The sequence below is a fragment of the Lepisma saccharinum genome, chromosome 8 (genome assembly GCF_977018435.1).
Source record: "Lepisma saccharinum chromosome 8, izLepSacc3.1, whole genome shotgun sequence".
NCBI lineage: Eukaryota > Metazoa > Arthropoda > Insecta > Zygentoma > Lepismatidae > Lepisma > Lepisma saccharinum.
The window spans coordinates 59,856,303-59,881,308 of record NC_139236.1 but is presented as its reverse complement, the minus strand read 5'-3'; the positions used below and the strand labels follow the sequence as shown (position 1 = coordinate 59,881,308).

Genomic DNA, 25,006 nt, shown 5'->3' with positions numbered 1-25,006 from the left:
CTTGCCAGAGCTCGTCACATTGAACATTTGTGTGCATGCGCAATCTATACGACTCGGTGCTGACCTTGAAATGGTAACGATCAAATCTCGGGGAGATTTTCTATCGAATGAGCATTTACCCAACAACGTAAAATGTATAGTTCTTTCTTTATAAGCATATATATTTTTGTATACCTCTAGCCTGGACACCCTGTATAAAGATGTGATTTTATAATTGGTGAATAGTGATTATCTGCACCTGCCACTAATGATAGATTGATTGTTAAATTTCACAATAATTTTAACATTTCATAATTCAAATCATTGTTTGTGATGGAAAGACTTGACTGACACCCACTATTTTTTTTAAGACAAAATAGAAAGACAATAACAGTGTTGCACAACAAGCGATCAAAGTTCACAAAGAGGGAAATTGATTGATTTGGTTTGTTTTACTTAACTTGTCTGCCACTTTTGGCTAATTGCAAAGATAAGGATGAGAAACTGATGAAGGGACACTCACAAAGAACACCCATGTCCAGTACGGGATTTGAACCAGCGGCCTCGGGCATCATAGCATGCTGTGCTAACCACACTGCCATGTAGGTCAGCAAAAAGAGGGAAACAATACATGGAGAAATTATGGATGGATATATGAGGTAATTATAAAATGAGAAAAGGAAAATTATAAAGAAGACGTGCAGGGAAGAGTACTGATAGGGATAGATTATAGAAAAATAGAAAAGAAAATCATAGTTGAGTTGCACATGTGCCTACATAAAAGCACTTGATGAAATATTTGGGTTACCGATTCAAATATGTGAAGGTGGTAGCTTTATTAAGTATTTCTGAAATCTTGCCATAAAATAAAGCACAAATGTTACTATTATTATAATTAGATATTAAATCTAACATAAAAGGATTATAACTGAAAGAAATAAGACAAACTAAATTAGAACAATTGAATATATTTATTAAATAAACTTTCTTGGTACAAAAATAGAACAGTTTTCAAACACACATGTACTCTTTCAGTATAAAGTTTCACGTGACTGTGAAAAACATTAAATATTATAATTGCAATGTAACACAAAAGGCAATAATAATAAATAAATATCTTAAGAGCTCCATTGCAAAATCAAGTACTCTTCCTGAACTAATGAATACTGGTAAGGGAAGGCATATTAAAACTTTGCAAACTTTTTAACATTATAATGTTTATATCACCAACTTTCCTCACATTACTAGAAAATGAAATACCCCCCCATCTTTAATACCTGAGAAATACAAAAACAATAATTATTTGTCTAAGCGGCAGATAGGGTTGTCTTGCACCATCTGCAAATCCACTTTTGGTCCAACAAGATCACGGATGTTATCCAATCCATATTTGATCATGGTAGGCCTAAAAACAAAAGAACGCCTCAAAATAAAATTAAAGTATAGCTTGTACCAACATTGTTCAGAATAAATAATATAAATAATTAGTTTTCACTTCCTTTTATCACATACTTGTTTCTAAAAATAAAGTTTCCACTGTTTTAACAGTCTTCTTCAGGTGAAGTTGAGGAAAATGGATGTGATCCACAATTACAATCCATTTACAACAACAAAATTTGTGCGTAGAAATTTAAGCATAAAATGCAGGCTAAAGAAGGACTAACACGTACCAAGCTACAGAGCCAGCCCTGTCTTTGCCTGATTTTACGGTTCCATTATTTTATCTGTGTGGAATTGTCTGTCAGTGATATCATATCTGGATCTGTTGCTGTTGAAATGCTGATGATGGGAGTCACGTCAACAGATCCTAGTATCTCCCAGTGTGCTGTGTATTTATTACCTTATGACCTAGCACACAGAGGGAATGTACTTGGTAGAAAATTAAGTGAAAAATGCAGGCTCGACTAGGAGTGAAACCTGAGCCTCGTACCATTGCTCTACCAACTGAGTTTGCGAGACTCAGAGGTTTGTCCTTGTCGAACCTCCATTTTTTCACTTAAAATTCCACGAAGGGCATCTGCATGTGCCAATCATATGACAAAGTTTGTTGTTTTACATTGAAACACTTCAGGATAATATTAATATATATAAAGTTATCCAATTTTGATTTAAAGTGTTGCTAACAATTTTTGAAGAATCTTATTTGTGTGTATGTGTGTACTTGTGTGTGTGATACTGTGAAGCTATAATTCTATACTTACAAGAACTATATTTTATTTTCATAAAATAATAATAGTTCAGTCACGGCAGATAATTTTCCAGTGTCGCACATAGTAATTTTTGCAGTTTGAATATCTTTATAGAATAGGTATATTTCTTTGACAATGAACATTAAAGCTACATTAAAACTACACACAGATAACCCTAGAACTATCACAGAAAAATAAAAAATGAAAAAATAATAATTCAAGAAAGCAGAGTTAAATTGGTTTGTTATAGTTTCAATTGAATTAAAATCATGATATTTTTAATAACTAAATTTATTTTTTTCGTTCATGAATGTCTACAGATTTTTATATTTTAAAACTTCATTATACAGAGTCCAGCAGGGAAACATGGTGGTTTTTAAATGGTTGTAGTTTGGGCAACAGAGGTAGGAGGATCACGTTCTTGGTGGCATTAGACAGTATGTAATGACCATGTCATTTCAGCAGCTACAGAGTAGTGGAATGTACAGCATTGTAGTTTTGTAATAGAGACATTTTTTAAGAGTGGTGATTGTTACTCGAACTTGGTGACAGCTTCTTTTGCATTTTAATGTTATCATTGTGCTTATGATTGACGAAGTGTATTTCCATGTATCTGGTCAGATGGAAATGCACAACTTTACTACTATCCTCTTCATTCTGAATACATTACAGCATGGTGTGGTGTGGCAAAACAGATAATTCTGATTGTTATTTTTCTTAATTCTGATCATCTTTTTTTTTGTTTTTTTGCGCCACAACTGGAAAGATGGAATTAATACACAAAATGTATGATTTGCTGCTCATACAGCAACAACTTCCATGAAGGATATCAAAGAAATGTTTCCTGGCCATGTAATTTCGCTGCACAGTGACTTGACATGACCTGCTTGTGCACCAAACCTATCTGTTTGTGATTATTTCCTTTGGTGAAAGGTGTTACTCTTAAGCAGTGGTCTGCAGTGCTAGATCAGGCAGGTCACCTCACTTGCACCCTCACCCTCCCATATATGTATAGATATGTGTATCCGTTAATATAAAGCCACATAACCCGTAAAATTCGACAATTATTGCAAATAAATCAAGTAACGAATAATATATGATGCATATATTATATACAGTATTGTCAGACGTGATACACATTACACACATTTATTTTACATATGGCCATAATAAAAATAAGTAAATATGAGAATGTAAAGAAAACATTCAAAACAAAATACTTTGTGGATGAACAACAAGCAAAAAAATAATGTAAAATTTATTGATCAGAGACATTAATGTTTTGTCGACCATACCTGTGTCATTTTTTTATTTGTAGATCAAGTCCATTCTTCTTTCTTTTGTTAAGAACTTGTCGATAACTGCATCATAGAAGCCATGTGAATTCTTGAGATCATTCATTATGTCTTTCTCTATCGAAATTTGATAGTCAATCTTCTATTTGGGTATTCCTAGCGTAGGTTTTCACTCTTTTTAAAGTGGAATAGGACCGTTCAACACAAGCACTACATGCGGGAATAGTCAAAATGAGGCAAACACAATTTGAAAAGTTCTGGAAAACCATCTTCACTCAGCTCAGTTTTTTTCAAGAAAGTAGTTGCTTCCGACACACTTTTCCCACTGAAGTCTTCTATATTGTAGGATGCAATAAGATCACTATGCAAGCGGGAAAAATCAAAATGCTGGCCATATGTCTCCTTTCAAGAATGGAATGCACTTTCAGAAAAACATTTTTTATGTTCGCTCCATTTGCTTTGGTCAACAAGTTCTAGAAACTGAAGTTTTCCCAGCTCTCAAAATCTTTCAGAGATTTTATGTGCAATGTTATCTACTATTTCGTTATAAAGCCTTACATAACTTGTTTTCACATCAAGATCGCTTGTTCTCCTTCTTTTTGGTTATGAAAAATTAATATGCTGACCAAGGCAGTAATTTATTTTATTAAAAACGTAACGTTTCAATTTTCTAGCAAGGTCTTCTTCAGACTCTGTATCAAGTACAAAAGTAACAAGATACAAAAACAGGGCATTATATATAGGTGAAAGTACAGTTGACAAGGGAAAGCTACCTGCTAGAAAGTTCCAGAACAACTTTCTAATAGTCTGGAGGGAGTAATATTTGTGTATATAAACACAGTCAAAAAAGTTTTGCATCAGGATGCAAAATGACAAAAGATATATGAAGCACAAGGTTTATTGACAGTGATAGTGGGAATACAAAAGAAAATATGAAGAACAAGACATGTTGAATGAAAAGGGAACAAAAAACATACAATTTTCTCAGAAATGTGTTTAAAAAGAAAATGGCAGAATTCATGATGGAGGCGATGAAACAAGGAACTGTCACAAGAAGGCTGTTCGTCATAGCGGATCCACCAGAAACATTTTCTACCACCAGGCGTGTTCTCCTCTGGTTGCAGGAAGGTCTTAAACACGCTGTGGCATACTGAGGATGCGACGATCAAGGTGATCTTGCGGTAAGAGATCCCATTCGTCCTGTGCTGCAAGATGAACTTCACAAAGATTGGTGGGAGCCACAGGACGGTTTGCAATGGCATTTTTTAGCAATGCCCATGCATGTTCGATGCAATTCATGTCGGGACTTTGCGCTGGCCAGAGCATGCGACGGATATTCGCCGCCTGCAGATAATCATGCACCATCTGTGCACGGTGTGGACGGGCATTTTCATCCACCAAGTCAAGTTCGTCACCGATTTCCTGATGAAATTGTTCTATAGTCGTCTGGAGAATGTTCTGACATAACGAACAACTGTTTGTGTCCCTTTAATTGAAATTAGGGGCATTCTACATCCGAGCATGATCCCTCCTCCTTGGTATGGATGGACCCCTGGACACCACAAAGGTGCTCCAGCAGTCCAGGGCCTCGCCACACCAGTCCTCTTCGTGAATCTGGCCTTAGACAGAGCCTACATTCATCGGCGAAGAGCACATGAGCCCAATTACCGGGTCCTCAATTTTGATGTGCACAGGCCCAATGCACACGGTCACGCCGATGTCGTGGCAATAGGTACTGGCACCGGAGAGGTCTTCTGGAACGTAAACCACATTCTCGGGGTTTGTTACGGACCGTTTGGTTTGACACATCACACCAGATGCTGCCTGGAGGGCATGAGTGATGATCCTTGCCGTCATGGTATTCTGTCGCCGAGCTGAGAGTCGTACATAGCAGTCTTGTGCTGGTGTTGTGACCCGTGGACGACCTGTCCGTTGACGATCTGCTACTTTTCCTGTGTATGTATACCGCCTCCAGGTCCTACAGACAACGCTTTGCGCCACTCCAACAGCCCTAGCTACAGCCCGTTGTGACATGCCAGTCTGCAGTGGCGTGATGATCCTGGCTGATCAAACTGCACTATCGTACACCTAGGCATGCCTTGCACACAACTGCACTTGCTTGCCTTCGCTAACTGGACATAAGGACCACCTAACTAACCACTGCCGACTACCGTGGTGCTACGCTCGAACACACACATACGCTTGCCGACTCTGGTAGTCGTCTGTGGTAATAGGTATTGCACGTCGATCGCGTTACTTTGCACAATGAGCTCTGCTTCATCGTTTCTTGTCGGCTTCGGCATGTTGTGGATGCTATTTTCATCACTTCTCGGGTGATGCAAAACTTTTTTGACTGTGTTTATAATGCCCTGTTTTTGTATCTTGTTACTTTTGTACTTGATACAGAGTCTGAAGAAGACCTTGCTAGAAGGTTGAAACATTATGTTTAGTTTATGTTTTTAATAAAATAAATTACTGCCTTGGTCAGCATATTAATTTTTCATAATCATGGAAACAAGGCTTAATGGTGTTATTCTTTTTGGTGGTAGTTCATGACTATCTTGTATCTTCTCCCAAAATGTGTCGAAATCTACCCTCTTTCCATTAATAATAACTTTAAATTCAGATATTTTGTGCAAGCAGTAATTGATATTTATAGCTTTCTTTTGCAGAATCTCAAAGGGAGTGTCAATGATAGAGAAGAGTTCATTGAAAATTTCTACGAGAAAAGAAATCGAAATTGATTGATTGATTTGTTGTTTCAAGTCCACTTTATGCACAGAAAGGCTAATCGGGACTGGACCTACAGTTTAAAGTGGGATCCAAACCACTATGTGCCTCCACCGGGTATTGAACATAAGAAGTGAAGTGAAGCCAGAAACCCCCGAGAAGTAAGATATGTTTCAGTGTCCTCATCAGGATTGTCAATAATGTTTTGAAAGAAATTTTCCAATGATAATTGATGCTTGAAAACTGTTTGAACGATTCTAGAATTGAAATTCCATCTTGTGGGTGCAACTTTGGGAAGTCGGTTTTTTTTACCTCTCTATCTAAAGCATGCAATCTTTTCGAAGATTTTGAAAAAAATGCTGAGAACCCAGTTATTGTTTTGAAAACTATCTTACAGTCCTTGGAATTGTTTATGGCTTGTGAAATAACCAGATTGTCTGTGCGCAAAACAATGTATAAAGAGAACATATGGATAATTTGGTCTCACACGCGATAGCAAGCCACTTAATTCTCAAGACATTACTGCAGCTCCGTTGTAAGTCTGGGCTACCAGTTTGTTTGGACCGATGGTGTATTAGAGCAGACATTCAAAGACATGTTCAGCTAAAGCCGCTGCAGACCTCTCTCCACTCACATCGTAAAGACCAAGAAACGTTCTTCAACCTTGCCATTGTTCTGTCACATAGCGCATCATCGTTGAAAGTTGAGACTTGCTTGCAATGTCCGTAGTTTAATCAATTAATATCGCAACAAATAGAGTTTGGGTAATTTCCCTTTTTATTTCATCAAACATAACTTCCGCTACAGAATTAATCATATCGTTTTGAATTCTGTTGGACATTCCTGTGAATATCTTTGCAGTAGACAAGTGGTTTGAAAGCATTTCATCATATTCCACAACCAAACTTATTATTTTGATGTAATTCCCTTTATTAAGTGAAGTATTCATCGTCACCTCTAAATGCCAATTCCTGTTTTGATAAGAAAAACAAGTGACATTTATCAAACGTTAGAACACCTGCCTATTCTTATATACATTTTCATTATGGATGGCTACATCATGACGATGTTGCTCATTGAGTTGCGTATCAATTCTTGTGAATCCAAATGTTTTTAATGCAGTAATGGCATGCAGATGGCGGAGTTGACGGAACAGGTGGATGTGAGCTGTTCCATGGCCAGCTTATTTCGAAGGATTTAACAGGTACTTACATGGTAGACGATTTTTCTAGTTATGAATGTTAGTTTATGAATGTTAAGACACAAGTTTGCAATGAGATTAGGATGTTATTGACTTACCACAATCAAACCTATCACTAGGAAGCGGTTACATTCCACAACACAGGAAAAATATGAAGAAGAGCGAATTCACTATATCTATCGAGAAAACAGCTTGGAGGTTCAGCTTCCGTGATGGGGCATTTACCTTCATGCGTGTTCGGAAATACTAGTTAGGCAGCAGACTAGCGGGTGAAACGAGGTGGGTGGACGAGGGTACATGTGAACAAAGGTAAAGCCAGGGTGAAAACTTCTCCTCAAATGTTACTTTTGGAAGCATTGATTTCGCGAGAAAGAAGCGTTCTCATTATGTTAATATATAGCTAACTGTAAATGGTTGAAAAGGGCGATAAATAGGAGGGAACAGCCTGTTCCCTCTGTTCCATTGAGGGACAGCCACTGCTCTTAAGGAAAATACAACAATACCTCAAGACATGGTGGGATATGCAATGCATGAGAGCTTCAAAGCTAGGTTATAAAAATGTGTATGAAAAATGGACAGCATTTTGGATGAAGTTATTTTCAAGACAGTTACTTAAATGTTATCAAATGGCATACAGTTTTCTGTAGATCTATTGAAAATGTGGATAGCTTTACTTACCTGGGTAGTGTGGTGGCAAAAGACGGAGGGCTGCACAGGATGTTTCTCAACGAATCCAAAAAGCAAATGGTACCTTTGTGAGGCTCTATGATATCTATGAAGACCAAACTTCGTATTTTTGGAAGTAATGTTAAGTCTGTACTGTTATATGGGTCTGAGACGTGGAAAGTAACCAAAACGATTACCTCTAAATTACAGACCTTCATCAATCGCTGCCTGAGAAAAATTTTGAATATCTTTTGGCCAGAAGTGATTCAAAACCAAGAACTTTGGAGAAAATCTGGAGAAACTGAGGTGTCCATACAAATAAAGCGGCGAAAATGGAATTGGATAGGGCATACGTTGAGGAAGGAAAATGAGGCTGTCGAGAGAGAGGCACTAGACTGGAACCCGCAGGGAAGAAGGAAAAGAGGGAGGCCTAGACAGACGTGGCAAAGATCTGTTCACGCTGAGGCCTTGGAGGAAGGAAAGAGCTGGAATGCAGTGAAGAGAATTGCCGTGAGTAGGACCAGGTGCAGATGCTTTGTTGATGCCCTATGTTCCACAGGGAACAACAGGAATTAAGTCAAGTCAAGTCAAGTCAAATGGTTGAAAAGGGCGACAAATAGGAGGGAACAGCCTGTTTCCTCTGTTCCATGGAGGGACAGCCACTGCTCTTAAGGAAAATACAATACCTCAAGACATGGCGGGATATGCAATGCATGAGAGCTTCAAAGCTAGGTTATAAAAATGTGTATGAAAAATGGACAGCATTTTGGATGAAGTTATTTTCAAGACAGTTACTTAAATGTTATCAAATGGCATACGGTTTTCTGTAGATCTATGAAACAAAATATATTAATGTGCAACAATCATCTTCACGGAAGTCATTTACAACTGCCAGGTTTTCTTGCCAGTCCAAGTACCAACCGAAGCATTTGACTTGAAACACTGGGTTCAGCTCCATGAACTTTTTCATTGATGTCGTTGCAAAAACAGCTCACAGACTCTTTCATCAATGGGCATCAGGATGTGACAACACAGAGGGTGGGTGAAAGCTGATTGCTCCACTTCCACTGTGGTTTGGGATCGAGAATTTGTAGAATCCTACCTCTGAATTGATGGCCCTTCCTGACATGGAAAGTGCAACTTTAATGTTTCTTCTGAGAGTGAAATAAATACATAAATCAAATTGCAAACTTACCTCTCAAGAGAAAGGCCCCATGCTATAACATTTACATTTTCTGGAAGACCCATGGGGAGAAGCATCTCTGGTCGAAATATGCCCGAGTTTCCAACCTCAACCCATTTCTTCAATCCAACGTGGTAACTGAAGATTTCCATGCTTGGTTCTGTATATGGGTTGTATGCTGGCTTGAAATGCAACTCCGCAATACCTAACTTCCTGAAGAACTCATACAGAATACCTGAAAGAAGAAAAAGAAGAATCAACTTTTGCACTGAACGTGAACTTTGATTTTCAATAGTAATGCAGGATTTCTGTTTTTTGTCAAAGCCGATGAATTAATCTTTGTGATGATATTTTATCACAACTGCTCTGAAAAATGGACATGCCGTGAACAGACACAGATGTCTCAAGGTCTTAAGAATTATCCAACTAATTTGTAGTGTTAAATCAAACCATGTAAGTGGGGGTTAAACACAGGTCACCTCATCACTGCTTATCTCTCTCTTTCCTCTTTCTTCCTTTGAAGTTACTGAACCTTCCCAGGGTGATAGAAATATGGCACATGGGAGAGAGAGAGAGGGGGGGGGGGTAGGTAGGTGTAGGTGTCCAGGAGCAGAGGGCATCACAGGAGGCCCTCCCTGATGGTTGAGATACCCAGTGGAGGCACTTTTCTTTATCTCCCCCTCTATCCACTCCCTCCCATCTTCTTTAGTTTTCTCTGTGTCCTCCCTCCTGACTATAAATTTCCCTCTCACTCACGTAGTGAAATGCAGGACGATTGGACCAGGCACTATGAACAGGGTGGTAGGAGGAAGAAAAAAGTGTTTCCTCTCTGTGGAAAATAATTCTGGAAATGATGTTTGTATAGATCGACCACAAGGAAAAAAACCTTGGGATGAAAAGTCCCCGCGCAGCTTTCCCTTCTTCCTTTCAGCTCGGGCCATAAGGAAGTATGGTCGACTCTCCCCCTCCCCTCCTTGCGGGAGTACGGTCCACAGGAGTCCTGGGCTTGCGCAGGTTGTTTTGCTTGTGGTTCCACTATAGCAACTTCCATGTGACTTTGTATGGTTATATTTTTTGTGTTAGTTGATTTCGAATGCATACTATTTCAACTGTTCCTTTACTGAACAGCACTGTCGATTTTGGCATTTCCAGTTCGAGACTGGCATGCAAGATAGATTTTGTGGAAATCCGGAAACATGACTCCTTAATAGCTTCCACTGTTGTGCACTTGCTCCTTTTCGGTGTAACACATTGCCAGCTTCCTGAAATGTTTTAACCAACACTTCAGTTATTGTTGTGCAAGCAGATCCTGTTTGTATTCTCTCCCATAATGATGCTGAACAGTTACAGGACAATTTTTTTCCATAACCCAAACATGCGCATAGCTTTTTCTGGCACCATAGCTAGTATTACTATTTTGCACCAATGCATGAGTGTTGCGAACTACATGAAGGCATTTTTTGAGATGTTGATGATGTTATTTAGTATCAAACTCCACTGTATTTGCATGGAAATCTTCTTATGGATGGCATATATACAATGAATAATCTATGGGCACTTTGTAGTCTATAAATGGGCTTGCTGATAACAGATGTAACATGCAGTTAATATACCATACATTTGTAAAGTATATTCTGAATACACAGTTTCTTTTTCAAAGCAAAAACCCATTTCACGTGCTGTAAAGGTAAGAAGATAAAGTTATCCCCCCTCACTGCACATTGCAACATGCTGTGCAGACATATAGGGGGGATGTGGAGTCAGAGCCCTAAACATTTACAATCTGTCATTTTTGAAGGTCATGTGACCAGGTACCTAAATGTTAGTGTCTCAATTCCTAATAAATATGTAAAATAAATTGAAACATTTGAATTTGCAACAATGTCAGTGTAATATAAAATTTGAATCACTTGCAGGGGAATGTATATTCTGAACAATTTGACCTAAGTTACACTGTATGATCCAAAACCATATTTTATTTCTACCAAATTGTTACATCAGATACTACTACAGTATGGTTGTTGGAAAAAAAGCATGAATACTATCCGTGACAAAAATATTGAGCCCCCGCTTTGCGTGCTTGTAAAATTGTACTCCGTGGGAGGGAAAAAGTCAAATATACCTGATTGGAAAACTACAAGTGTCTGCTTTTAGACAAAAGCAAGACAAAGTGAATTTAACTCTGTCTGTTTTCTATTCAGGCAAAAATGTTCTTAAGTGTAGTTTTTTCGGGTGTTTTTTACATAAATTGAATTCAATTGTGTGTAGCTTCGTGTAAAATCGTCATAAAAATATGACTTTTTTTTGTGATTGAACCTTGTTTATGTGGAAATATCTCAGCCAAATATAATGGTACTATCATCTGTGGAACAGTCACAATTAGTGATTAATTATGATGTTACAATCTCTGTAATTGTCAGCCCAATGGTCATGAAATGCATATCAAAATGATGGCCGTGGAATAAAAATGAAACTTTCATATCTCATTCTTGCACACTGTGCGAATTGACAACAACAGAGAGAATTGTTTTTCTTGGCAACCGGTTCCCATGCTATTCACATCTTTGCTAAGAACACATGTAGAGCATTGCCAAGCGTCGCCGCTTGCCCTTTAAACTCCGCGTCCAAGCAGCTTTGACATGGGAAATGAGCCGAAACAATTTATTGCGCAAAGGAAAGTATTGTAGAAATGCCGATATTTTCTTTTGTTACTTCTGTGTTTACATTCCTGCCATGAATTATTGCCTGAACTCCCACCCCATACAGCACACCAAGTTTCAGACATATTTCAGAAATATTACAATCTTTCATTTATGTTTCTAACATTCTGGTTTCGCGTTGACGTTACAGAAAGCATCACATGAAGTCCCTGTTTCTGAAACATTGCCATGTTATAGTTTCATTGTCTAGTTTCTGCAACGTCTCATTTTTCTTACATCTCTGAGAAATGTTTCAGAGACATTTCCGCAACTTTGGATTCAGTCATGCGTGGCGGCTATCCGGGACATTTTTTGCGGCGGCCATGTTGTTACCTTCAACGCTGACCGGGAGACGTGCACATCTTATGAAGAATAATGTTGTTTATTGAGCGGTAAGTTGAATATTATTAATGCAAAAGTGTGTTTAATTGTGTTATACTTATGCACGCTATATATTTAAGCTGTATTGTGTAACGTGTGTGAAAAAGTGAGTGGAAACAAGGCAGTTCAAGCCAGTGTTTAAAGAAGTATTTTGTTTTGTTTGCTTAATTAAAATATGCGGACGTAAAGAAGCACTGATCTTCTCCACCTCATGAAATGATAATCGTGAGAAATAAGTTGCCTGCGTTGTGTGTAGTGAAAAAGTGAATGGTCGAGACGCAAAGTATTTCCCTGCATGTTTTTACTGTTAAAAATAGCTATATAGTAAAAGCTAGCTTTTCCAATATTTCCAGCCATCAATCACCACATGGGTAATTTTTTGTGTTACAAAACTTAATTCCTAATTATATTTCTCTCTTAATCACTTGTTAGGTTACTCACTTATGTTAATCATCTCCCTCTTTCTCTCTCATGTAGTCTTGTATAGATTTGTTTCTCATGAGGCTTGTGATGCCCTCCATATACTATATTCATATTTTTTTCGTAATTAGGTAGGTAGAATTATAGATTATTGACAAAAATAAAATAAAAGGTTAAAATGTAATTATTATGCTGCACAATTGCACAAGTTGCAGATGTTGTATTTAACGTGACATGCTAAAAGAAAGATGAAACATGATTTTTTTTCTGCGGAATGCCGAGGAATTTTCTAAAAAAAAGGAGAGAAACACTGATTTTTACTAATATTAACGATTTGGATGTTACATGACATATTGAGCATTCAATAAAAATCTTTATGCTAGTTCTGAGCTACTAATATGAAGTAAAAGCAATGTTTCTTGCCAAAATTGCATCTGTTTTACGGAATTCTCTGAGCTTACATTTATAAAAAAACTGGATGGTGCTGACATGAAGAATGTAAATTCTTGATGTTGCTTTGCAATTCTCTTCAAGGCTAAGATGTTTATGACTCCAACAGTTAGTTTTTATGCAGATTTAGCAGTAATTAAGTATTTTATGGCTGATTTAAGATTAGTTTCTTACGCAAGATTGATCATTTTTGGACAAAATTTGGATTTCAAGTTACAATAATTCAAAACTATGAAACAATACAAGTTTAATATAGTAGATTTAGGTCATTTGTGATTCAATTGTTATTATTAAGTTTCAAGAGGTAAAAAATTTGTAATATTTAGTTGTTTTTATGCTAAAAATCCATACTATCATCATTTCTTCGTAATTAGGTAGATAGTATTATGGATTATTGACAAAAATTAAATAAAAGGTTAAAATCTAATTATGATACTGCACGATTGCACAAGTTGCAGATGTTATATCTAACTTGGCATGTTAAAAGAAAGATGAAACATGTAATTTTTTCTGCGGAATACCGAGGAATTTTCTAAAAAAGTAGATGGAAACACTGATTTTCACTAATATTAACGACTTAGATGTGACATAACATATTGAGCATTCAATAAAAATCTTTATGCTAGTTCTGAGCAAATAATATGAAGTAAAAGCAATTTTTCTTGCCAAAATTGCATCTGTTTTACGGAATTCTCTGAGCTTACATTTATAAAAAAACTGGATGGTGCTGACATGAAGAATGTAAATTCTTGATGTTGCTTTGCAATTCTCTTCAAGGCTAAGATGTTTATGACTCCAACAGTTAGTTTTTATGCAGATTTAGCAGTAATTAAGTATTTTATGGCTGATATAAGGTTAGTTTCTTTCGCAAGATTGATCATTTTTGAAGAAAAATTGGATTTCAAGTTACAATAATTCAAAACTATGAAACAATACAAGTTTAATATAGTAGATTTAGGTCATTTGTGATTCAATTGTTATTATTAAGTTTCAAGAGGTAAAAAATTTGTAATATTTAGTTGTTTTTATGCTAAAAATCCATACAATCATCATTTCTTCGTAATTAGGTAGATAGTATTATGGATTATTGACAAAAATTAAATAAAAGGTTAAAATCTAATTATGATACTGCACGATTGCACAAGTTGCAGATGTTATATCTAACTTGGCATGTTAAAAGAAAGATGAAACATATAATTTTTTCTGCGGAATACCAAGGAATTTTTTAAGAAAGTAGATGGAAACACTGATTTTCACTAATATTAACGACTTAGATGTTACATAACATATTGAGCATTCACAAAAATCTTTATGCTAGTTCTGAGCAAATAATATGAAGTAAAAGCAATTTTTCTTGCCAAAATGGCATCTGTTTTTACGGAATTCTCCAAGCTTACATTTATAAAAAAACTGAATGGTGCTTACATGAAGAATGTAAATTCTTGATGTTGCTTTGCAATTCTCTTCAAGGCTAAGATGTTTATGACTCCAACAGTTAGTTTTTATGCAGATTTAGCAGTAATTAAGTATTTTATGGCTGATTTAAGATTAGTTTCTTTCGCAAGACTGATCATTTTTGGACAAAATTTGGATTTCAAGTTACAATAATTCAAAACTATGATACAATACAAGTTTAATATAGTAGATTTAGGTCATTTGTGGTTCAATTGTTATTATTAAGTTTCAAGAGGTAAAAAAAATGGTAATATTTAGTTGTTTTCATGCTAAAAATCCATACAATCATCATTTCTTTGTAATTAGGTAGGTAGAATTACGGATTATTGACAAAAATAAAATAAAAGGTTAAAATCTAATTATGATACTGCAGATTTTATATTTAATTTGGCATGTTAAAAGAAAGATGAAATATGACATTTTTTCTGCGGAATGCTGAGGAATTTTGTAAGAAAGTAGATGGAAACACTGATTTTCACTAATATTAAAGATTTGGATGTTACATAACATATTGAGCATTCACTAAAAATATTTTTGCTAGTTCTGAGCAAATAATATGAAGTAAAAGCAATTTTTTTTGCCAAAATTGCATCTGTTTTACGGCATTCTCCAAGGTTACTTTTATAAAAAAAACTGAATGATCCTGACATGAAGAATGTAAATTCTTCATGTTGCTTTGCAATTTTCTTCAAGGCTAAGATGTTTATTTTACTTGTGCAAGATATTGTTTTTTTAAATGAAAACTCTGACCAGAATTTATATTATGACATTATTTCCTTTCAGGAAAAGATGAATGTTACTGCACTCCAACAAGAGGTTATAGCGGAGAACCTGCAATGAAATACTTCTTCACAGAACAGAAGCAATTGTATTTTGACAAATTTAGACAAATAAAGAATATATTTTATGAAAAAATATTATTTTTATATTAATTTTTCTTTGAAGTGATGCATGTCCAATTTTTAGAGTTCAATGGTGACATGGATAGTGTCTGATCACTCGCTGGTGTAAAAAAAGAATTATCAAAGTATGCTTATTTATATTTATTTGGTTCGTTGAATTGATGATGTAAGTCCACTTAATGCACAAATAGGCTAATCGGGACTGGACCTACAATTCAAAATGGGACCCGTATCACTGCAATGTCCCTCTACCAGAGTTTCGAACCAGAAATCCCTTCATTACAAGGAGCTTAATTCAATTTCTCAGTGTATTTTGAAACTGACCGACCCATCCTAATCACCATAACGTTGAAAGTCAAACATGGGTGAAATATAAATGATTAAAAAATTATAGAAATGAGAATATAGAATTATAATATATCTTTGAAGTAATAATTCAATGTAAATTGGTCACAAGTAACATTAAGAGAATTAATTTTTCTAACTAGTAACCACAACCTCTGATACATTGATTGATTGATTTGTTGTTTTAAGTCCACTTTATGCACAGTAAGGCTAATCGGGGCTGAACCTACAGTTTAAAGTGGGATCCGAACCACTTGTGCCACCACCGGGTATCGAACCCGGGACCCCTTGATTGCAAGGCAACAACGCTACCACTGCGCCATCGGGGAGGCCCACAACCTCTGATACACACTGCACATTTAATATTATAGAGAATGTCAAAACTTTTCATTGATTTATAAATTTTTAGTTATTATTCAATTATATTATTCGTATTGTTACTGCCTAAAAATTGCTAAAGTTTAGCTTGTCTCCACTTTGCACTTGTGACTTGATATTTATTACCCAGTTATGGTTACTGGTTCATTTACTGAATTTATTTTGTGGTCAAAGTGTATCTACCGTAACGCAACTCCCGTACGATACGCTACATTTCTCCAATTATGTAAGTATATAGGATATTATTACATTCATTTTGAATTTTTATTTGAGATACGTAAAAGGTGAGAATGTCACATAGTAGATTTTTAGTATCCGAAAGTTATATTGAAGACATGTGCTCAATTTGTGATGTTTGAAATTAATTTGGAATATTACTGTGTAATTCTGAAAGTTCGAACACTATATAGGTTGAAAACCATACATGTGGAACATGTATTCTGTCCAGGAAAAATGTTTTCATTCATATAGAGACATTAGAGTAGAATTTTCAGATGACCGTGACTCATAGAATCATGAATGAATTTCATACAACACTAAAATGCTTCCAGCCTCTCATCTATTAGTAGAGGGGACGGGAGCATCACTCAAATCCCACCTTCTTTGTGACAGGGTGCAAAAAACCACGGAGAGCTTATTATTGCATGTAAAACTTTACACAGATTTGAAGGTAGTTTAGGATTTGGTGGCGAATACGAGTATTTTTGTTTTTTTAGTTGTAACTGTTGTATGGTGTGAATGAATGTGTATGTCGTAGTTTTAAGCACTTTTTCCTCCCTCGAGAATAATTGTAGCAATTGAGATACGTGGTCATTTGAGGAGAGGTAAAATAAATATAATTAAATATCATTCCTAATTATGTATCAAACATTGCAAATTTTATTTTCAGGAAATGATTTACAAATAAATATTGAAATAAAGGGGCTTAACCCCAATGGGCCCCCTTAAATATTTCATTCGTGAACACAGTACTGATTCCTTTCAATATAACCGTAATGTAAAATTATATCACTGCAATGTAACTGAAATATCACAAAACCTTACGGAAATGTATCTGTAATGTTACACTGACATGTTTCTGCAATGTTGCATTGACACGTTTCTGTAATGTTGCACTGACATGTTTCTGTAACATTACGAATGTTATGTTAGATTCGCGGACATTTTTACATTGCTGAAACATACCTGAAACATCACAGTAATGTTTCGCAATGTTGCTGCAATGTTACAATGTTTCACGAGTTACGTATCCGTAACATATCTGAAACCATGTTGTGCTGTATGGGACATAGCCATGATAATTCTTACGTGCATTCTATCCAGGCAGTCGATCTCTCACAAGTTCGCATGTTTGTTCGTACGCACTGTATTGAGTGATGGCTGTTCTGTGAAGTGATTTTTTTGTTGCATGAAAATGGCAAGACTGTAATATAGTGGTTCAAAAGAAATTATAGTCAGCGCCAAGAAGTATCTCGACCAGTGGAAACTAATAGGCGCATCTCACGATATAAACCAAGGTGTCAAGTGCACGGCGGAGTGTTTGGGGGTTACCTCAGCACAGTGAAAAAGGTATGTAAAAAAAAAGGGAACAACAAAAATTTGCATCGACCCAATATTTTATTGGGTGAGATTTTCCAAGGTGTGGTGAGAAGAATTTTAATTATCCAGTTCAACAGAATCTATTATGAACAGCATTTTATACTTTTACCTTTCACTCATATTTATTGAAAATTTATTAATGTTTTTAGTCTTTTTGTCTCTCTTAATGAACCCACAACTCCTTGGTTATTACAAGAGTTGCAGCTTTGAAACAGACCAAAATATAAAAGCAATATTTCAGGTGCGTTAAATGCTGAAACCACCACCACTACTCAACACGATGATTAAGTGAATTTTGTGAGATAAATACAATTTACATGCGTTTTTGCTCGAAATATATTTTATTAAAATGTTAGTTGGTATGCTATCGCTAGTATGCACCTCCCTCAGTTTCCCTTTCTTATGAAATCAGCGTACACAGCAGGTGCGTTATTATTGTATGCAGAGAAGATGATTGATCTCTCATCGACTTCATTCAAATCGTCCTCATCGAACATAGTTTTACTCAATATATCTGTGTAAATGAGCGACATAAAATAATACTGGGAAAATGATGTTCTCTTTAAGTCCACTTTATGCACAGGTAGGCTAATCAGGACTGGACTTACAGTTTAAAGTGGAATCCGAACCACTATGTACCTTTGCCGGGTACCGAAGGAGACAATGTTCATATGAAGATAAAAGCTAGGAAAAAAAAACCCTGCAGTCCAGCAGTACTCCATTTGCAATATGAGAAATATTTCATTCATTATTTTATGCTGCGACAATACTTTGGATCGGATCGACGGAACGCACTTACGCGATTCTCGCAGCGAAGTGGCAACGCTGTGGAAGTTGCCTGCTGCCCGCAGAGTCTGAAATTGGCCGCACTTCGCCATACGTCATGCACCCGTTTGCCATATTACGAGTGCGAAAGAATAATTAATATCTGGAATCATATTTGATGATGTACACACGCCAAACTTCTGGAATTTGATCAAATGCGTTATATCAACAGTTTTTTGCAATTTCATTGAATTTTTTAGTTATGCATTTCAAGTTTGCACATTTCCCTAAAATGCCAAATTTTTAAGAATTTAGTAAAAATATTCATTTCATTTCTTCTACGGAGGTGCAAACATAATCAAGCTTCAAGTACACAAAATCTCAAGATTATATGTACAGTCGATTTTGAACTGTAGGGTGTTAAGTTCCCCGTTCGTGAAAATTGGAAGGAAAAACTACACTTTTATGTGAATTTTTCATTATATAGACTATATTGCAAGAAAACAAAGGTAAGAAAAATTTTCAGATAACGCTTATTAGAAAGTAGATACTTGAAGCTTTCCAATGAGGTATATTTGACTTTTTTTCCTCCCACGGAGTACAATTTTACAAGCACGTAAACCGGGGGCTCAATATTTTTGTCACGGATAGTAGTGATAAATATTCTCCATTGTTAAGCTAAATTTTTCTGACGGGAACGTTCGTAATTCCGATATATTTTTTACAGAATATTGCCCACATATCTATGTTGAAATGCCATGTAATTTTGGTTACAATCGTTGCTGATCAGATATATTTTTCTTAATAAATTTACCCTTTCTGTACAAATTACCTATAAGATCTCCAAGCGTTAGTCCATAATCAGCAACAACGCCTTCAATCTGATGAAATTCAGCAAGGTGAGTAGCATCTAATGTTTCATTCCTGAATACTCTGTCTATGCTGAAATACTTGGCAGGATGGAATTCCTACAGCAAAAGAAAAGGAAACTCCACAGAATTATAAAGTATTTTAAAATAGAGTTCATTTTTAAAAAGTCTAAACATTTACTAAACATTACCACATGATTCATTATCATCTATGGAATAAAACTATCCATGCATTTCATTAAGATAAAATTAGTAGCTGAAGGAGGATAATTGTATTACTTTCCAGTAACACTTAAATCTTTGTAAATTGTGGCAACTGTCTTATCAGTTAGATTGTTGATAATAATAACCTGTGGTGAAACAGCCCGTGAGGGCCAGGGCCTACCTACAAACTGCCAGCCCACCTGCCGAGGTGGGAGATCATGCAACCAGTTACGGGGTGATGTGTGGTCAGCACGACAAACTCCCAGTCGTTGTTGTAGGTTTCCATGAGCAGGTTACACTACTCATTCATAGTTCCCCAATTTCCTCACGATGGTGGATGGCCACCGGTACCATTGTTCCGTACCTTGTGCTTTTGGAGCCAAGATGGCCGCCATATTATTCTCTGGACACTAGTGCCTACTGAAAGTGAGAGAGTGAAGAGTCTGTGAGGAGAGAAGCGATGCTGTACCAGAGATGTATTGCAGGTTGGCTGCAAATAATGTAGATTTGCAACGAATACATCAGTTCGATATAATGGAGTGTTTCATTTATGTGTATTAGTCTACCTACAGCACCATTACCTTCCTGGAAATGCTACAAACAGCGGCCGAAACAAGAAAAGAGTGTTTCTTGTTGGATGACGGGCGCGAACATGGTCCTCCTTGTGCCGGATGTTGCCTGCGATCAGCATTCGTTGTGTTGTGTTGAACTTTTGTGCTAGCGTGCATTCGTGAACTGTGAATAAATACATTGACATACTGTTTGCTATGTGTAACCAATTTCAGTGCACCTTTTGTAGTGCCAGGAAGTGTTTCGTGCGTGCATTGTAATTTGATCAACAACAATCCGTGCACGACTCAATAAACATGGAAGCCATATCGGCAGCAAAGACTGTGCTCAAGCGAGAAGTTACTCGCCTTGAGAATAAAGTGAACGCGGGTTTATTGGACAATGTGACAATCGCGTTATCGGTAAACAAAGCCAAACAACTAACGGACGATTGTAAACAGTTATTATTAGACCTGGCTAGTGCGTGTGATGATGCAACTTTTGAGAGTTATGACTGTGAAATCGGTTGTATTCAAGACCGTTTGGATGCAACCATGTGCAGGCTTTGTTCGTTGCAGCAGCAACAGACTCAAGCTACGGTGACGTCATTGACAGAAGCACGAACAAGTGAAGTGCGTCTCCCGAAGCTCACGCTGCCTGTGTTCACGGGACAATTACAAGAGTGGCTTTCTTTCCGTGATTTGTTTATCGCGTTGGTGGACAAAAACAAACAGTTATCCAGTGCGCAAAAGCTACAGTATTTGAAAGCTTCGTTAAAGGGGCAACCTGCATTGCTTATCCAGTCCATGTCGGTGACTGATGATAACTATGCAGAGGCGTGGAACATTCTAAATTCTCGTTATCAAAACAAACGGGAAATTGTTATGGACACAATCAAGCGTTTAGTTGCGCAACCCAAAGTGCAACGTGAATCCGCAGCAGCCTTACGTAGCCTGCTAGACACAACTACCGAGTGTGTTCGCGTGTTGAAAGTGCTGGACATTCCCATAGAACATTGGGATCCTATCCTAGTATTTCATGTGACAGAAAAAATGGACAGTGATTCTAGACAACAATGGGAACTTTCATTAAAGACAACCGAGTTGCCTACATTTCAGGAGTTGAGTGACTTTCTTGATCAGCGTTCTCGTGCATTATCAGCTTCAAATCTCAGTGCTCAGAGATTGAAGCAGTCGACTCACAATAGCTCCCAGTTCAAGGGTGTGTATTATGCAGTGTCAGATGATACCTGTGAAAAATGTAAACTGCATCATGCGCTATACAAGTGCAAAGACTTCAAAAGCCTTTCGGTAATGGACAGAATGAGATTTGTTAGAGAAAAGGGTTTGTGTTATAATTGCATTCAAAGTCATCATAGGGCATCGGTATGTGACTCAGGGGCATGCCGCGTTTGCAATAAAAAGCATCATACGTTGTTACACTATTATAAGCAGAGTGACTCTAGTGAAACAACAACTTCCCCCCAAGAAGTTTCTTCTCATGTGGCAGGAGAAGGAGACAAGGGACTAAAGCCAGTGTTGCTATCCACTGCAGTTGTGTATGTGCAGGGAAGAGGTGGTGTTTATCAACCAGTTCGTGCGCTCCTGGACTGTGCCTCAGAGACTTCCTTTGTGACCTCACGATGTGTGCAAAGGTTAGGCTTACATCAGCATAAGGCAGACATCACTGTGAATGGGATTACAGCAACGGGTGTAGGTGTAGGCAGTGCAGTAGTGGATCTACAATTCCAACCCAGTAGCAGAAGGAAAACATTCACCTCAAGGGCAATCGTACTTCCTAAAATAACAGGAAACATTCCGAGGGAACCGTTACCAGACTTCAGGAAGTGGACACATATTCAAGGACTGAAGTTGGCAGATCCAAGGTTTTATGTGATGGAACCGGTGGACATTTTACTTGGAGCAGATTTGTTTCCATTTCTTATGCAAAGTGGCAAACGTGTTGGGCCAAAGGGAACACCTATTGCACTACATACTGTTCTTGGTTGGATTCTGTGTGGCAGTGTGGACTTTCCCAAGGTAAGGACAGTAGCATCATTTCATGTATCTTGTAGTCTTGATAGTGCACTTCGCCAGTTCTGGGAGGTAGAGGAGGTCCCAAGGCAAATGCATCTGACATTAGAGGAGATACAATGTGAAGAGCACTTTTCGGTGACTCATGTTCGAGAAAACAATAAGTTCAGTGTGAGCCTTCCATTCAAGGAAGACAGTCCTCCCTTAGGATACTCTCGTGAAACAGCTGTGGCGAGATTACAGCAAATGGAACGGAAGTTTGCAAGGTCTGTTTTTCATCAGAAGTACTCAGAATTCATGCATGAATATTTAGACTTGGGACATATGGAGCCTGTTCCTGCAAGTGAAGTGAAAAAGAAGCCATGTGATAGTTTCTATTTACTGCATCATGCTGTAATCAATCCAGATTCCACCAGTAAACCTCTTCGTGTAGTTTTTGATGCCAGTTCAGTGACTTCAACAGGGATTAGTCTCAACGATAAGCTTCAAGTTGGGCCAAAATTGCAAGGTGATATCTTTCCATTGTTACTCAGGTTCAGGAAGCATCAAATTCCTTTGTGTGCAGACATTTCCAAAATGTATAGACAAATATTGATTCATCCATCAGATACAGACTTTCAGCGAATAGTGTGGCGCGACAATCCTAAAGAATTGATAAGGGACTATAGGCTACTCACGGTGACGTATGGGACTTCCAATGCACCTTATCTTGCAACAAAGTGTCTTCAGCAGTTAGCTATTGATGAAATGAATGCATTTCCATTAGCAGCCCCAGTGTTATTAAATGATTTTTATGTTGACGATTTGGTATCTGGTGCCAGCAATGTGGAAGAAACTATCGAATTGCAGTCACAATTGATACAGTTACTAGCAAAGGGTGGTTTTGAGTTACGTAAATGGTCCTCTAGTGAACCACAAGTGTTGACAGCAGTACCTGTAGAGTTGAGAGAAACTAATGTGCCTTTAGATATCCATTGCAGTGAACTTGTGAAAACATTAGGTCTAAGGTGGCATCCTGGTGCTGACCACTTCACTTTTCTTGTGACTTTACCACCAAAACGTCACACATTGACGAAAAGACTATTGTTATCTGACATTGCAAAATTGTTTGACCCTCTTGGTTTCTTATCCCCAACAGTCATACAAGCAAAAATACTCATTCAAGAATTGTGGAAAGAAAAGTTGGGCTGGGATGAGGCATTATCCGTGGAAACATGCGAACTGTGGCTACATTTTTGTAGTGAACTTCCTGTACTGCAACAATTACAAATCAAACGTGCTATTGCATCTGCAAATGCTATAGCTTGTCAATTAGTGGGTTTCTGTGATGCATCACAACAAGCATACTGTGCGGTAGTGTACCTTCGCTCAGTTTATGTCGATGGTCATGTTGAAGTGAGGTTGGTAGGAGCAAAGACTAAGGTGGCTCCAATCACGCAAATGTCTCTACCAAGGCTAGAACTATCAGCGGCAGTTTTATTGACACGATTGCTCGTAGTACTACCATTGTGCTTGCTTGGTTATCCTCAACACCAAACAGGTGGAAAACATTTGTAGCAAATCGAGTGGCAGCAGTGCAGGAGAGTCTTCGTCGTGAACAATGGTCACACATCATGGGAAAATCAAATCCTGCAGATCTTGCTACAAGAGGTATCAGTGCTTCAGCCTTAGCTCAGTGTGAGTTATGGTGGGCGGGACCAGAGTTCTTACAAGCAACTTCATTGGCAACGTTTGATCATCATGAGACAAGCAACGAAATTTTGGAAGAAGTTACAAAAGAAGAGAAGAAGATTGCCATTACAGTTGTGTACATTACAGTAGAAGAGGATCTGATCAGTAGATATTCAAGCTTTTCTAAAATGCAGAGAATAATGGCATGGATCCAACGATTTGTATTCAATACTCGTCAGTCAGTGAATCAGAGAAGGCAAGGAGCATTGACAACTAAAGAGCTTGTGACAGCAACGACCTCTCTTGTAAAACAAGCTCAGAAAAGTGAATTCTCAGCAGAATTACATTGTTTACAAGCTAAAATTCCTCTGCCAACGAAAAGCAGGTTATTGTGTTTGGCTCCCTTTGTTGATGAGGCAGGTGTCATTCGTGTTGGAGGGAGGCTACACAAAGCAAGAATAACAGTGGACCATAAACATCCAATGTTGCTACCTTCAAAGCACAAATTGACTCACTTATTAATTAAAAATGAACATTTACTTAATCTTCATGCTGGTCCTCAGTTAGTTTTGTCCTCATTGCAACGAACATTCTGGATACTGAGAGGGCGAGATACAGTGCGTAACATAGTGAAGAAATGTGTAACTTGTCATCGCTTTTGTACACAAGCTGGGGAACAATTAATGGGTAGCTTACCGGAATCTAGGATCAATCCATCTCGTCCATTTATAAACTGTGGTGTGGATTATGCAGGGCCCATACTGTTGAAGGAAATGGTTGGACGCTCTCGTAAGCAGTATAAGGGTTATATTGCCTTATTTGTTTGTTTCGCAACGAAAGCAGTTCATTTAGAAATAGTGAGCAGTGGTACTACAGAGACGTTTTTGGCTGCACTTCGGAGATTTGTATCTCGTCGTGGAAAACCCAGTAATATTTACAGTGATTGTGGAACAACGTTTGTTGGCGCAAATAGAGAGTTAAAGGAATTCATGAGATTGGCAAAACAACCAAAGCACAATGAAACTATTTCAAGTGCTCTAAGC

The 25,006-nt window shown here is 37.4% G+C and overlaps 1 protein-coding gene across 2 annotated transcripts in view; it reads right to left on the bottom strand.

Moving 5' to 3' along the window:
* Positions 1-940: 940 nt before the first annotated feature.
* The window catches only part of LOC145991494 (phenylalanine--tRNA ligase alpha subunit-like), a 37,645-nt gene continuing 13,579 nt past the window's right edge, over positions 941-25,006 (bottom strand). For both annotated transcript variants that reach the window (XM_083127511.1, XM_083127512.1), the window contains exons 7-9: positions 19,470-19,605; positions 9,256-9,478; positions 941-1,384 (exon numbers count right to left, since the gene is read on the bottom strand). In XM_083127511.1, the coding sequence (XP_082983637.1) occupies positions 1,279-1,384; positions 9,256-9,478; positions 19,470-19,605 (465 nt within the window). In that variant the 3' untranslated portion in view covers positions 941-1,278. The remainder of the gene's footprint in view (positions 1,385-9,255; positions 9,479-19,469; positions 19,606-25,006) is intronic.